The sequence below is a fragment of the Pituophis catenifer genome, unplaced genomic scaffold, assembly GCF_029215685.1.
Source record: "Pituophis catenifer annectens isolate HBS135680 unplaced genomic scaffold, rPitCat1.0.hap2 SCAF_7, whole genome shotgun sequence".
Taxonomy (NCBI): Eukaryota; Metazoa; Chordata; class Lepidosauria; order Squamata; family Colubridae; genus Pituophis; species Pituophis catenifer.
Window position 1 is genome coordinate 31,384,870 of NW_027256887.1, and position 16,893 is coordinate 31,401,762.

At 42.9% G+C, this 16,893-nt stretch overlaps 1 protein-coding gene across 1 annotated transcript in view; it reads right to left on the reverse strand.

Moving 5' to 3' along the window:
• The window catches only part of ZNF277 (zinc finger protein 277), a 166,934-nt gene that overhangs the window by 93,401 nt on the left and 56,640 nt on the right, over window positions 1-16,893 (reverse strand). Inside the window, exon 2 of the mRNA XM_070947134.1 lies at window positions 10,792-10,993. Within this exon, the coding sequence (XP_070803235.1) occupies window positions 10,792-10,993 (202 nt within the window). The remainder of the gene's footprint in view (window positions 1-10,791; window positions 10,994-16,893) is intronic.

Genomic DNA, 16,893 nt, shown 5'->3' on the forward strand with positions numbered 1-16,893 from the left:
GCCACAATTTAGCTGTTCCCAGGAGGACCTTGTGTCTTGTCTCTTCTTAAGAGCAATCAGTTGCTTATATTGTTTTTTGAGAGTAATAAGATGTTTAAGACTTGTTTTATCACCATTCCCAGTCTTGCTTTTATACATCTTATAGGCCAAGGTAACAGCTTTCTTGGTTTCTACACAATCCTTGTCAAACCATGGTTTGGAAGCGATACAGGGATTCTTAGCTGAAAAATTCCGGTCATGTACTAGTATTGCTTGTAGCTTATGAACTATGTTTTTATATTGTTCTAGTAAATCTTGGGAAGGGTTGGCTGTAATAAAGGCTGAGCGAAGTTTTTGAAGATTGTCCTCTGATAGAGCTCTTCTCACCTTCTGGTCAAGTTGTTGGGACCATTTCACCCTATATCTTGTTTGGGCTGCTGGAGAAATTGCAGGAATAAATTGGTCCCCGAAGGGCATCTGCCGGATGAAGGGCTTCATGAATATACATAAAGGTAGATGATCGCTTTCCAGGTAAGGTAGGACTTCAAAATTTTCTACGTAATGTAATAAGTCCATAGAAGTTAGGATATAATCAATGGTGCTGGTTTTGGACCTTTCCATAAATGTAATCTCACCAGGAGTTGCCAGCCCAAGAGCTGTTGGATAAAGGTTGAATTTATTCACCATCTTTGCAAGACAGAGGCCAGTGAAATTTGCTCTCTTGTCTTTAGAGAGTTGTGTGAGGGAGGAGCTGGTTCTTATGTAAACCTCTGATGGTGGATAATGATGGTATTTCGTATATAGTGTATAATCATCTTGTCCCAATCTAGCATTGAAGTCTTCCCCTAGTAAGACTCTGGCTTTTGGATGGTCCATGTGGAGTTTACTAATATAATATTCCAACTCCATCCATACTGCATCCATTCTTGTTTTCAATAAAACATATACCCAAAGCTCCTTTTCTTTTCTAGATGTAAATTTCACTTGTCTTGTTCCTTTTTTGTTTTTAGCTTTCCGTGCTGTATATACCTTTCAAATGGACATATACTATAAGCAAATCTGATAAGGAGCATTTATATTATTTGGGAATAAATCTAATATGCCACTTTTGTTTTGCTGTATTTTCCTTATACAAAGATAAGTGCTACCGTGTTTCCCTGGAAATAAAGCCCTAGCCTGATTTTTAAGAGTGCACCTAATGGAAGGCCAACCACAAAAATAAGCCCTAGTGAAGGGTGGTGGGGATGGCCAGCACAGGAGATGGTGAGCACAGAGGCAGCCACTGTCAACCCTGGAGCCATTTTTGAGGGTCTTCAAGGCTGGATGGAGCTGTGGGAATGGGAGGAGGGAGTAGAGATAGCTACGGGAATATGTAGCCAAAATAACATTCATTCTTCTGGGAACCAAGGACACTCTCACCAGCACCTGGAGGTGAGGCATCCAGGATGGAGATAGAGACCTGATTGGGGCATGTGATGGTTATGTGTGATGGCAGGGAAAAACTTTGGATTTTGAACTGGGTGGGGAAAACCCAGGGGACTTCCGATTCGAGTTTTCACCAGCTATGCCAATATGACATGCCTAATAAATCAATTGAGGAACCCTGCCTTGTAGTTTGTATTTCATATGGGCTGTTACTTGGAACCCTGACAGCTGAGCCCACGCAGGTGAGTTGATTACCTGTCCAAGCAGCAGGCAGAGGCAGAGTGGGGGAAAATGCAGGCGATCCGGACACACCGCATGAGCTGTGGAAAAGCAGAGAGTTGGTGAGTCATCTCTCAGCTTTCCTGTGGCCCGTGTAGCGCAATGAGATTGCCTGTCCTTTGCCCCGTGCCTCTGACTCCATCTGCTGCTGGTGCCACCGCGCAAAAAACAACCCTCCGGCAACCAGCTGCCCCAACCCACAGACTCTCGGCTTTCTGGTGGCACATCCAGTTTGCCTGCTTCCCCTGTGCACCTCTGCCTCTGTCTGCTGCTTGGACAGGGCATCAACTCACCTGTGCTGTGTTGGCTGCACAGCCTGCGTGCCCCAACCAAAGGACTGGCAGGCTGCAGCTGCTGCTGGATACCGGCGGTCCCCGCACGATTGCTGCCTCTTGTGCGCATGCCAAGGTGCGGGACACCAGCTGGACTGATTGCCCTGGAATCATGTTTTCCCCAAAATAAACCCTAGTACTTATTTTGAAGCTCCCCAAAATAAGACCCAGTCTTATATTTTTGGGGAAACATGGTATGTCTAACAAATTTCAGACATAGTTTGGTAAACAACCAGATGGAAACTTACAGTAAAGAGACCTACCACTTTGTGGTTCACTTAAAAGCAGTAATATGTTAAAGAAAGTCCTGCTGTAGTGTAAAGAGTCCTTGACTTACAACATTCATTTAGTGACTGTTCAAAGTTACAATGGCATTGAAAAATGTGACATGACCATTTTACACACCATTACATCCCCATGGTCATGTGATCAAAATTAAGACATTTGGCAACTAACTCATATTTGTGATGGTTGCAGTGTCCTGGGGTCATGTTATCACTTTTGTAACCTTTTGACAAGCAAAGTCAATAGGGAAGCCAGATTCGCTTAACAACCGTATTATTAACTTAATAACTTCAGTGATTCACTTAACAACTATGGCAAGAAAGGTCATAAAATGGGGTAAAACTTACTTAACAGATGTCTCACTTAGCCAAATAAATTTTGGGCTCAATTGTGGCTACAGGTCAAGGACTACCTGTATTTAGGTAAATCCTGCTTTATTAGATGAGGAATAATTCAGTTGATATAATTCCTCAAATATTCCCTTTTGCCTTTCAATAAATCTTGCTAAAGACATTCTGTGAGAATGGTGCTTGAAAAAGAGCTGTTGGTATAGGCAGATAACTGACAATTTATTTACTATGGTTATTTTTTAGGTTTTCTTATTAAATTATTTGTATTTGTGTTTAAAATCTTCTGTAAAATACTTACATTTGAATATCCATCTTTTAACAGGACGAAATTTAAATATAAAATGGCAGAAAGTCAGAAAGAAATCAGAACCAAATATGTTTTGTTCCACTATGTAGAATTGATGCTAATTCATAGAATAACTTGAAATGAACGTTGGGCTTACCTTGAACGTTCCATCTATGTGCACTGCTAGAGAGTCCAAGTGTGGGTTTATTTCAGTCTGTTGTGACGTCACTGAGTTGGAATTTCTTTGGCCACATCTTCCTCTTTCCGGCCGAGCCTGTTTTTTCAACGAAACTGGAACCAGGGGAGACGCCATCAGTTGGAAGAACCAACCACTCCTGGACCCCGGACCAGTACAAGCCAAGGTGGGATTTGGACTCTCTAGCAGCGCACATAGATGGAACATTCAAGGTAAGCCCAAGGTTCAATCTCCTGTACACTGCTTGGAGAGTCCAAGCATGGGATATACCCAAGCTAAGATGATGTAGGGTGGGAAGCAGATTGGTCCAGGATCCCCTCGGCTGGTAGGACTCTCTGTAAGACACACCTCCCAAATGCTGCCTCAGCTGATGCGAACTGGTCCAGCTTGTAGTGCCTCACGAACGGTGAAGGGGAAGTCCAAGGCTCTACAGATGTCAAAAATGGATGCTTGCGTAGCCCAGGCAGCCGAAGTGGCAGCACTTTGAGTACGGTGTGCCGTGATGCGACGAGGCACTGGACGACTTGTTGTTCATAAGCTAAGGCAATACATGCCTTGAGCCAACGTCCAATGGTAGATGGTGATACCTTTTTTCCCATTGATGTGGGCTGTAACAACCCGAACAAGGCCTCCGTCCATCGAAAGGATGCCGTCCGCTTGACATAACGCCTCAAAGTCCTGCGCACATCCAGCGTATGCCAGTGCTTCTCCGTCTGATTTCTGGGATTCAGGCAAAAGTCCGGTAAAATAAGTTCCTGCACCCTGTGGAACCAAGAATTAACTTTTGGCACAAATGTAGGGTCCAAGCGAAGAATGACACAGTCCGGGTGAAAGATGCATAAATCCTGGCACACGGAAAGCACCGCCAGTTCAGAAATTCTACGTGCAGAATAGCCACTAAAAAAACAACTTTGAAGGTGAAGAGTCTGAGTGTGGTAGTCCGCAACGGCTCAAAAGAAGGCGAGGTGAGCGCCTGCAAGACCAGTGATAGGTCCCAGGTCGGGTAGCGATGAACAACAGGAGGTAACAAATTGGCAGCTCCTTTCAAAAAGCTGCGAACCTTAGGATGGTGTGAAAGTGGAATAGGTCCCTCACCTGGCAAAACTGTCGCCAAACCTACAACCTGTCGACGCAGCGTATTAGTTGACAGTTTCTTTTTCAGACCTTGCTGGAGAAAGGCTAGGACTTGTGGGACCATCGCGGCTGTCAGCACCAAATTCCCTCTAGCGCACCATCGACAAAACGCCGCCCAGGTGGCCTGATAAATGGGAACTGTTGACTGTTTCCTAGAAGCTAGAATGGTGGAAATTATCTCAGAGGGATAGTGTTCCTTCCAGAGAGCTTCCCGCTCAATCGCCAGGCAGCTAACTTGAGCCACTGAGGATCTGGATGTTGAAGAGCGCCCTGACTGAGGGAGACCCGGTGCGGTGGTAATATCCAGGGGTGCTGTGTCGACAGCGACATGAGGTCTGCAAACCATGGACGTCTCGGCCAATATGGTGCTACTAGTACCACCTCTGCCTGCTCCTCCAGGATCCTTCTGATCACCTTCTGAAGCAACGGAATAGGAGGGAAGGCATACAGCAACTCGGTCGGCCACGGGCAACGAAGGGCATTGACCCCTTCGGCCGTTGGAGTCCAAAATCTGGTGAAAAACCGAGGCAATTGAGTAGTCTGCAGGATAGCGAACAAGTCCAGAGTCGGAGGCCCGAAATAAACTGTAATGAAACAAATCTGGGTGAAGGTGCCATTCAGATTGGTCTATAGTTGTCCAGCTCAACCAGTCCGCTGTTGAGTTGGACGTCCCAGCGATATGTTCTGCCCTCAAGGACCGAAGATGTCGCTCCGCCCAGAAACACAGTTTCCTCACTTCGCACATGAGGGCTTTCGAATGAGTGCCCCCTTAGCGGTTGACATGCGCCTTGGCCATGACATTGTCCGTTAACAGAAGAACATGTCGATCTGACAGCTCGGCTTGAAATTGTCGAAGCGCCAGGTATGCAGCCCTCAGCTCCAGCCAGTTGATATTGTTGAGATCCTCCTGAGACCAGCGTCCTTGTGTCATAGTGGACCCCAGATGCGCCCCCCAGCCGAAGAGGCTAGCGTCCGATGTTAGCACCAGTCTGGGAGGATCCCAAAACAGACATCCTTTCTCTAAAGCCTTTGACAGCCACCAATCCAAGGAGTGAAGCACCTGTTGAGGAACCCTGATTCTGCCCAGTGAGTTGCTGTGCCCTGACTTCTGACTGGGGAGGAGGAGCCACTGTAAGGCTCTGGTGTGCAATCGAGCCCAGGGAACTATGGCTAGGCAAGAAATCATTTTCCCCAACAGTTGGGAAAGAAGAAGAAGAGACACTGAACCTGATGCCTGAACCTGCCTTATCAGCTGTCTTATACTATCCCTGCGTTCCTGAGACAGAAACACCTGGGATAATTGGGTGTCTATTACCGCCCCCAAATGGATCAGTCTGGTAGATGGAATCAGATGGCTTTTCTCCCAGTTTACTGAGAAGTCATGATACTGTAGAGTCTGGATGGTGAGTCGTAGGTCCCACTCTGCCTGACTGAAGGACGATGACTGGATCAGCACATCGTCTAGGTAGCACTGTAGACCGACTGGATGAGCCTGCAAACATGCCGCCACCATGTCCAGTAATTTGGTGAAGGTGCGTGGTGCTGATGACAGGCCAAAGGGAAGGGCCCGGTATTGCCAGTGGCGGCCCGCAAAGGCAAACCTGAGAAATCTCCTGTGGGAAATCCTTATGGGCACATGGAGGTAGGCCTCTTTGAGATCTATCAATGTTAAGAAATCTCCTTGCCTGAGGCCCCCCAGGATTGAATGCAGTGAGTGCATTTTGAACCTTTTGTACTTTATATGAATATTGAGGTTTTTCAAATTCAATATTGCCCTTTGGCTCCCCAAACACTTGGGAACTAGAAAGAGTACAGAGTAAAACCCCAAACCCCTTTGACCAATCGGTACCGGTTCTATGGCTGTGATATCCAGCAAGTGCTGAATTTTGGTCTCCATCATGGCCCTCTTGGTGGCCTCCCTGGGCATTGGACACTGAATGAAACGATGAGGGGGTCTGGAACAAAATTCTAAAGTTAGTTCGAGAGTTACAGTTTGTAAGGCCCGCACGTCCGTGGTGGTATCCCTCCACTGGTCGGCAAACATCTTTAACCTGCCAATAGGGATGTGGGCCCAGGAATCACTTGGAACGGCAGTAGGGGCATCCCCCTGAAGCACTGTAGGGGCGCCTGGACTGTGACTGCCGAGATCTCTCGGAATCCTGACCTGTCCTGAGATCTGTCTCAATGGAAATATGGTCTCTGAGACTGGGAGGCGGGGAATCCCACCTCCGTATTCCGAAAGGGCTGCCTACGGTAATAAGGAGTTGGTCTCCTATCATATCTCCTATTCAGTTGAGGTAGCACCTTCCTCATCTTTCCCTTCCACCAGGATGGGATCTAACACATCTCCAAACAGCTGCTGTCCTTTAAAGGGTGCAGCAGCCAGACACCCTTTGGACCTGACATCCGCCTGCCATTGGCGCAGTCATAACAAGCGTCTGGAGGCCACATTAGACGCTAGAACCCTAGAGGCAAATTTTGCAGCAATAATAGATGCATCTGCCATGTATTCCGTTGCTGCAATCAGTTTGCTAAGATCTTGCTGGAGGCGGAGATCCTCTGGGGAAACTCTGGCCTGATGCTGCTTGAACCATAGGAGCGATGTTCTGGACATAAAGGAAGCCGCTGTAGCAGATCTAATCGCCCAAGCAGCAGCCTCGTGAGTCTTATGTGCGGCCAAATCTGCCTTCCTATCCTCTGACTTCAACCCTTCTGCGTTATCAGAAGGGTGAGTAGCAGCAGAAGCTAAATTAGTTAAGGGAGAATCCACTGTAGGAATTTGGAGAAGTTCTTCAAGTTCCTTCTCCACTGAATACATCTTTTTGTCCATGCCACTAGGCGGTGAAACAGATATAGGATGTTCCCATTGCCTTTTGATTGTATCGACAAAAAACTGTGGAGAGGGGATAACCTCCTGGGTAGTGACCTGTTCTGAAAACAGGCTAGCACAAAGATCCTGGGAATCCTTAGGAGCTGAAGCAGATTTGTCCACCTGGCCCACATTAGCAGTCATTTTAGCCTTAAGTAATAAGGTTCTGAAAAGATGAGGGCAGAACAAACCAGAGTATGCTCGCTTATCATGAGCAATGCCCTCATACCGACATCTCAAATTCACCTAATTCCTCCTCACCTTCCAGCGAAGCCTCACTGTGAAGGGATTGAGTGTCATGATAGGATTCTTCCCTGTAATCCCTATGCCTATGTGACTGATGAGGCACAGGATCTGCCCTGGAAGGCCCTGGATGGGAAGGAGCCAAAATACCCCTCTGGGCCAGCACCTCATCAATGTCCTGGGTAATGGTTTGCACAATGGCATAATGTAATTCTGAGGATAAAGTTTGTTGTACTGGCTCCTGAGGGTGGAGACCCGCTGTGGGCGTAAAGGTGGCAGAAGGCACAGTGCGCTGTCTGCCTGGCACCTGAGAAGAATCAGGAGGAGGCTGAACCGTGGGCAATACATAACTCTCCTGAAAAGGAACTGCTTAAAACCCATGTTGTTCCTGAATAATAGTGGGAGACCAGTTAGGTTGCTCCTCTTGTACTTCCTGAGTTTGTAAAACAGTGGGAAAAATATTAGAAGCCTCACCCTGATCCCTTGAACCCACAGGGGATTTAGGAGCTGCAGCCTGTTGCTGAGCCTTTGCAAAATGCTTTTCCAAGGCTTTTTGCCTTCTCAGGGCATCCTTTTCAGCTGCTACAGAGGAAGATTTAGTCTGCTTAGCTTGGGTGCTAACAGAAGGCTTACTGGATCTCAATCTTGATTTGTTAATGCTAGAGCATTCTGGCTGAGGTGAGGTGGTGAAGACCCCTCAGAATCACTGCTATTGCCCATAATAGACACATTTCACAATTTCAAACCAAGAAAATTAAGACAATAAAATAAAGGTTACTCACTGCGCAGTTCAGGGCTCAATTTACTCTAAACCGACAACACGGTTTATTTGTGAGTATAATATGCAGCAGCAGCTATAATCAGGGCACTCCAGGAATAAAAAGGTTGTAAGGCTTTTATCAAGGATGTTAAAGCCACCAAACACAGTAAAAATAGACCAGTACAGAGGTGTACTTGCGTGGAAAGTAGCTGCTCCGGCTTCCAATTAGTAGATCAGGCCCAATCATCGCCCAGCTGCACTCATGTAAAGTATTTTGCTGCGTTGTATAGCCCCAACAAAATGGCAGCTATCGGCTGCATAGTCAGCGCTCCTTCTCCCTGCGATCCACAGCTCTCCGACAACAAAAAGAGGAGGATTCCGAAGCCTCGGAGCTCCTGAAGGCCTCCGGTGCCTTTCCCAACAATCGGAGTGGCTATCCCATCCACGTGGCAATGGCCACCGCCACAGCAATCAAAACGCTGCCTCACAGGGTGCCCAGCGCTAACTCGCTCTCTGTGCTCTGTCTGCAAGCCACCCAAGCCGAATTTTAAAGAGGCTCTTATATATATATATATAAAATTCCAACTCAGTGACGTCACAACAGACTGAAATAAACCCATGCTTCGACTCTCCAAGCAGTGCACAGGAGATGATATGTTTCTCTTCAGGGTGTTCAGTTTTAAGTTTGGAAATTTTATGTTTAAAATTCCAAAATGAGGTCTACATTTGTATAATGATCTAACTCTCCACTTTTTCATAACTAGAACTATTTGGCACATATACAGTGGGGCAAAAAAGTATTTAGTCAGCCACAAATTGCGCAAGTTCTCCCACTTAAAAAGATGAGAGAGGCCTGTAATTGTCATCATAGGTAGACCTCAACTATGAGAGACAAAATGAGAAAAAAAATCCAGACAATCACATTGTCTGATTTGGAAAGAATTTATTTGCAAATTATGGTGGAAAATAAGTATTTGGTCAATATCAAAAGTTCATCTCAATACTTTGTTATATATCCTTTGTTGGCAATGACAGAGGTCAAACGTTTTCTGTAAGTCTTCACAAGGTTGGCACACACTGTTGCTGATATGTTGGCGCATTCCTCCATGCAGATCTCCTCTAGAGCAGTGATGTTTTGGGGCTGTTGCTGGGCAACACGGACTTTCAACTCCCTCCAAAGGTTTTCTATGTGGTTGAGATCTGGAGACTGGCTAGGCCACTCCAGGACCTTGAAATGCTTCGTTGCCCGGGCGGTGTGTTTGAGATCATTGTCATGCTGAAAGACCCAGCCACATTTCATCTTCAATGCTCTTGCTGATGGAAGGAGGTTTGCACTCAAAATCTCACGATACATGCCCCATTCATTGTTTCCTGTACACGGATCAGTCGTCCTGGTCCCTTTGCAGAGAAACAGCCCCAAAGCATGATGTTGCCACTCCTATGCTTCACAGTAGGTATGGTGTTCTTTGGATGCAACTCAGCATTCTCTCTCCTCCAAACACGACGAGTTGTGTTTCTACCAAACAGTTCTACTTTGGTTTCATCTGACCATATGACATTCTCCCAACCCTCTTCTGGATCATCCAAATGCTCTCTAGCAAACTTCAGACGGGCCCGGACATGTACTGGCTTAAGCAGGGGGACACGTCTGGCACTGCAGGATCTGAATCCCTGGCGGCATAGTGTGTTACTGATGGTAGCCTTTGTTACGTTGGTCCCAGTTCTCTGCAGGTCATTCAGTAGGTCCCCCCGTGTGGTTCTGGGATTTTTGCTCACCGTTCTTGTGATCATTTTGACCCCACGGGGTGAGATCTTGCGTGGAGCCCCAGATCGAGGGAGATTATCAGTGGTCTTGTATGTCTTCCATTTTCTAATTATTGCTCCCACAGTTGATTTCTTCACACCAAGCTGCTTGCCTATTGCAGATTCAGTCTTCCCAGCCTGGTGCAGGTCTACAATTTTGTTTCTGGTGTCCTTCGACAGCTCTTTGGTCTTCACCATAGTGGAGTTTGAAGTGTGACTGTCTGAGGTTGTGGACAGGTGTCTTTTATACTGATAACAAGTTCAAACAGGTGCCATTAATACAGGTAATGAGTGGAGGACAGAGGAGCCTCTTAAAGAAGTAGTTACAGGTCTGTGAGAGCCAGAAATCTTGCTTGTTTGTAGATGACCAAATACTTATTTTCCACCATAATTTGCAAATAAATTCTTTCCAAATCAGACGTGATTGTTTGGATTTGTTTTCTCACTTTGTCTCTCATAGTTGAGGTCTACCTATGATGAAAATTTCAGGCCTCTCTCATCTTTTTAAGTGGGAGAACTTGCACAATTGGTGGCTGATTAAATACTTTTTTGCCCCACTGTATTCTTCACCATGGGTAATTCTAATCCTGTATCTATAGTTTCCAGGATGGACTTTCACATCTACAATTCTAAAACTACGAAAAAATGTAAATTTGTTGTTTGCATATCTATTATTTATTATCTGTTATTATTTCTCTTATTTAAACCAATCATTAAAATCTTCACTGATCTTCATTAATCATCTTCTTCCATTTGCAGTATTTACCAGAATAAACAATGGTTGATGTATTAGAATTAGATCATGGTATCTCTGTGCTAAGATCCATTACTTAATTTCAAGGAAACATACCTTCTAAAATCTGCAATCAGCTTGACATCTGCTATGACAAGTTTGTGTTTTATGATCATGTGTTTCAGATTTTGATTTTGTTCTGATATTGGATAATATTCTTCACAGAATAGACAAGGCACATATGAAGATTCTTCTTCAGCAGAAATGCCACCTGGACTTTCTGGCAGGGAAAGTGGTTCCAAAATATAGTCTTGGTGGTCTAAAGAGAATATCAGGATCAGAATTAATACATATGTACAAATATACTTTTTTGCACTTACATTCTATCTGCATTTTTTCTGAAGTATAATCAATAATTCATATATGCATTTTTGCATAAACTCATATATACAAGAAACTATTTTAAACAATCAAGTAATGGTTTTCATTCTAGTGCCCAAGGACTGGCATGAATGGGAAAACAGAATCAGAATACCTTTGTCATCATGAAATGTATTCCTTAAATGTCTGCCATTCTGCTCCAAAATTCAACCCCCAACTCACCTTGCTTGCCCAGTCTAAACTATAAGCAATGGGGACACAACTTGTTGCTTCCTGTTGTCAAAGCCCAGAGAGGAAAAGGCAAACAATACTTCCATTGCAAAACACAAGACAAATTATAATTACATCATTTTCAAAATAGCATAAAACATTTGATGCAATTCCATTTAAAATGGCTGTGGTTTGTTCCATATTCAAACATGCCAGCAAGTTTTGTTCATATTGAAACAAAACTCATGAAATACATACTGCTTTGAGTAAATCATTTGATGCAGCTCAAACCATTCTTTTGCAAATCCTTACTGTTTAACAAGGAAGAAAAACACATTTTCTAACAAAATATTAAATTCTTATTATTGAGCCACAATAGCACTTCTGGAAGCTACTGCTAAGGAACTGGATACTTTACTCTCTAATATGACAGATATCAGTCTAAATCAAAGGAAAATAAGAAATTAGTCAACTAATCCTCAGTCTAATTTGAGAAATTATCTATGAAGGATAAATTCAGGCCTCTGGGAATAACTACATCACCTCCTTCCAAACATATTCTTAGACGAAAGAGAAAGAAAGTGTCAATAAATTGAGGAGATGGGGTTGTCTGAAAAAATGTGTTTCAAAGCAAGGGTGTCTAATTCACTTTTAGCACAAACCCTAACTATTGTTTCAGATCGACCTTTCCTATAATTTCCATCAGTTTGGCCAAAGAAACATGTTCTTTATATAATTTTTTCCCCAAAAGCCTAAGGAACTACTTACTAACAAGCAAGCAGGCAAGTGTACTTATAGTCTTTGATTTATGATCACAAACAGACAAATACTTTTGCACTTGATTTCATGGGATTTTTTGCCACTATCATTAAGCAAATCCACCTTCCTTTATTGATTTTGCTTGTTGGAAGCCCCCTGGAAAAGTCACAAATGGAGATCATATGTCTCCAAGATGCTGCAACAGTTTTAAATACATGTTGATTGCCAAGGGCCTGAATTCTGATCATGTGACTACTGGGACAAATATGAGGAATGTTCATAAGTCACTTTCTTCAGCACCACTGTAACTTTGAACAGTCATTAAATGCATGGTTGTAAATCAAGGACTACCTGAATACAGGAATCTCAATTCACTTGAATAAATAGTGGAATCCAGCATAGCATATGTCACATCCACATCCATCCATAAGGTTCATATATAATTAAAATGATATCTTATAAAATATTTATTCTTCCTTGCACGTGCACCAAAATGTCAGTTTTTTGGATGGTTTATCGCTAAGCAAGCTTCACATACTAGGGGCTATGTTTTGATCCCTGGCATCCTCAGGTAGAAATGAACCTGTCTGCAAATTAGTGAATGAATTAGCTAGTCTGATTTAGAACAAGGCACATTTATGTATGTTCTTTCAGATTCTCCATCCAGTAGAATTGCAAAAGACATGTTTGTCAGAATTTCTTTTGCCTCTCCAAGTGAGGAGAACAAAGACTGTTGAGGGTTTTTTTGTGTTTTAAAATACTAGAAATATAATCCTTTAACAATTCCTAACTTCCCGTATCCCTTAGGTTCATCTTGGATCATGGCCACCTCCATGTATAATTCTTGATATCCTGTACAATGTCTGGTTTAACACTCAAACAGATGGAAATGGCACATCCCTGCTCCTGAAGAATGCCAGAAATTCTCAGAACTATCTCATTAAACAAAATTAGGCATGACACATTTTTTGTGATCCTCTCATTAATTCCTATTAATCTGGACACACCCATGAGTTTAGCAGATACTACATTTGATTAAGTGCAGCAAGAAAAATTAATGGGGTTTGTCTGCCACCGGCGAAGACGGTCGCTTTTGAAGGACCGCCAGCCCCGCCGCCTGTAGAGCCGCTCCGAGTGAGGGGAGCGGCTTGAAAACTCCTAAATCCTGAGGATTTGAGGAGAAGAGTGAAGCAAGAGGCAGGTCGAGCCCCTGTGAACCCCCAGAAGTCTGCTTCAACTTGCGGAGACTCCGGACGGCGTGGGACGACTCTGCCTGTCAGAGCAAGCCGGCTGCAGCAAACATTTAAATTGATGGAAAAATAACTTTGCTATAAAACAACCTCAACCCCTAAACCAAGAAACTGCAAGTATTTCTTTGTTTTTGAACTTCTGATTTGGGAAAAGGCTAGAGTGAGCGGAAACGGCTTGAAAAAAAATGGCGCCGTTCCAGCGTTAACGAGCTGAAAGGGAGAGTGATTTTGCAAAGTTATCTCAATAAGTTACATTGTAGCACTGCTTGTAGCAAGCGAACAGAGAAGTGTGGAAGAAAAAATTCCTTTTAAAATAAACCTGAGCTTGCTTCAGCTTATTCAATTTCTAATTTGATTAAATCTGGGGGACTTTTTCAAAGGACTTTGTGGAGGTGCAAAGGAAAAAAAAAAGACTTCCTTTTTTCAGAAAAGTTAATTTACGTGGCAGAATGGCTTCAAAGAAACAGGAAGGAAAGGCTGCAGGGGAGGGATCTCCCACTCACAAACCGGAACAGCAGCCCCCTCCCAGCCAGCAGAATGAGGGAAAGGATTTTGATGTTCAAAGTTTAAAAGATTTTATTACCCAGGCTCTGGATGATAAATTTCAAAAATCACAACAGGAAATGAAGAAGGAAATTAATGAATTTAAAGAGGCAATGAAAGAGAACTATGACAAGGTGTCTGATAAATTGTCAAATGTGGTTTCTGATTTGGCAGAAACCATTACTAAAGTGGATTCCAAATTGGAAGAATTCAAATCAGAAGTTAATGTTAAAATGAAGGATACTGATTTTAAAATTGCTGATGTGGATAATAAAGTGCAGAGAGTTGAAAATGAAATTACAATGATACAGTTTCGATCCATGGAATTCGCTATTAGGCTTCGAGGGATAAAAGAGAATGACAGGCAAGATTTGAGACAGATTTGTTCTGATGCCCTGGCTGTATTGTTAAAGATTGATCCAGCAGATGTGGTCTATAAAATAGACAAAATTTACAGAGTGAACTCATGGGTGGCTAGACAAAGAAAATTGCCCAGAGATGTGGTGATATACTTTACTGATAGAAAAATAAGAAATGATATTTTGCAAAGATCCTTTCTTTCCTCTGTGCAAGTGGAGGGAGCCCAAATTGGAGTCTACAAGGAATTACCACCTAAGATGTTAAAAGATCGAAAAGAGTATAGGTTCTTAGTGAATGAATTACAAAAGCAAGAAATACCATTCCGGTGGGATGCCCCAACTGGTATAATTTTGAAATATAATGGAGAGAGGCACCGATTGAATACTTTTCAGAAGGCGGAATATTTTTATTATAATATCCTTAAAGAAAGATCATCATCCCCACGTACATCTACAATGTTGGAGATAAAAAGTGATAAGGAAAAGCAATCTCAGCATGAGAAGGAACAACAGTCCAAGCAGATGGAACTAGTGGAAATGCAGGGTGCTGTAGGAGGAGGAGGCCTTATGGAGGAATCCCTGTTAGAACCTTCTTTAATTTTGTCAACACTCGAGGAAATAATCGCAGCAATTAAACAATTGAAAACAGCTAAAGCTCCTGGAACAGATGGACTGACTGCAGTGTATTATAAAACTTTACAAGCAGAAATGGTGGAACAACTTAGAGATCTATTTTGTAATATACAACAAGGGGGTAAAATACCCCCATCATGGAAATCAGCATATATTACTTTGATACCAAAAGAACAAGTAGGTCCTAAAAAACCGGAAAATTACAGACCAATATCTCTTTTAAATAATGACTATAAAATTTATGCAAAAGTATTAGCCAACAGATTGATGCCAGTAATGCATCAAGAGGTGATTCATGAGGACCAAGCGGGATTTATAGAGGGCAGATACATGAAGGACAATGTAAGGCAAGTTATAGATTTATTGGAATATCTTGAGAAGAATAAACAGATCTCTGCAGTGCTGGTTTTCTTGGATGCGGAGAAGGCCTTTGATAGAGTGGACTGGAATTTTCTACTAAAGACTTTAAGAAAAATGGGATTTGGAGACCAATTTATACAGGCGGTCTCAGCAATTTACCAAGAGCAAAAGGCACAGATTATTATTAACGGAAGTTTGACATCAGAGTTTAATATTGAAAAAGGGACCAGACAAGGCTGTCCGTTATCCCCATTGTTATTTATTTTAACACTAGAAGTCTTGTTGAACACAATACGGGATTCGAATAACTTGAAAGGTATAGTGATAAGGGAAGAGGATTACAGAATAAGGGCATTTGCAGATGATCTGGTTGTTACCCTAACACAGCCGATGGAATCAATAATCCAGATGAAAGACATTATACAAGATTATGGTACAGTATCAGGTTTTAGATTGAATCAGAAAAAAACTAAGATGATAGTTAAAAATATGACACAAGATCCACGACATAAACTTGAAAACAAGGCAGGTTTTGAGATAGTACCAAAGGTTAAATATCTAGGAGTTCAGGTTGCAGAATCAAATATTAAATTGTTTCAAAATAATTATGAAGTACTGTGGCGAGTTGTACAGAAAGATATGGAGACGTGGAAAAAACTGCAGCTGTCTTTACTTGGGAGAATAGCAGCAGTTAAGATGAACATTTTGCCAAGATTTCTTTTTTTGTTTCAAATGATTCCGGTGCTTAAAAGTGATAAACAACTGAAAGAGTGGCAAACTGGAGTGAATAAGTTTGTCTGGAATGAGAAAAAACCGAGAGTGAAATTGAAAATTATGCAAGATGTTCCAGAAAGGGGAGGTCTTAAACTTCCAAACCTATAGTTACAGGTGAAACTCGAAAAATTAGAATATTGTGCAAAAGTTCATTTATTTCAGTAATGCAACTTAAAAGGTGAAGCTAATATATGAGATAGACTCATTACATGCAAAGCGAGATAGTTCAAGCCTTGATTTGTCATAATTTTGATGATTATGGCTTACAGCTCATGAAAACCCCAAATTCACAATCTCAGAAAATTAGAATATTACATGAAATCAATAAAAGAAGGATTGTACATAGAACAATATCAGACCTCTGAAAAGTATAAGTATGCATATGTACTCAGTACTTGGTTTGGGCCCCTTTTGCATCAATTACTGCCTCAATGCGGCGTGGCATGAATGCTATCAGCCTGTGGCACTGCTGAGGTGTTATGGAAGACCAGGATGCTTCAATAGCGGCCTTCAGCTCTTCTGCATTGTTCGGTCTCATGTCTCTCATCTTTCTCTTGGCAATGCCCCATAGATTCTCTATGGGGTTCAGGTCAAGTGAGTTTGCTGGCCAATCAAGCACAGTAATCCCATGGTCATTGAACCAGGTTTTGGTACTTTTGGCAGTGTGGGCAGGTGCCAAGTCCTGCTGGAAAATGAAGTCAGCATCCCCATAAAGCTCGTCTGCGGAAGGAAGCATGAAGTGCTCCAAAATCTCCTGGTAGATGGCTGTGTTGACCCTGGACTTAATGAACCACAGTGGACCAACACCAGCAGATGACATGGCTCCCCAAATCAACACAGACTGTGGAAACTTCACACTGGACTTCAAGCATCTTGCAGTGTGTGCCTCTCCATTCTTCCTCCAGACTCTGGGTCCTTGGTTTCCAAATGAGATGCAAAAGTTACTCTCA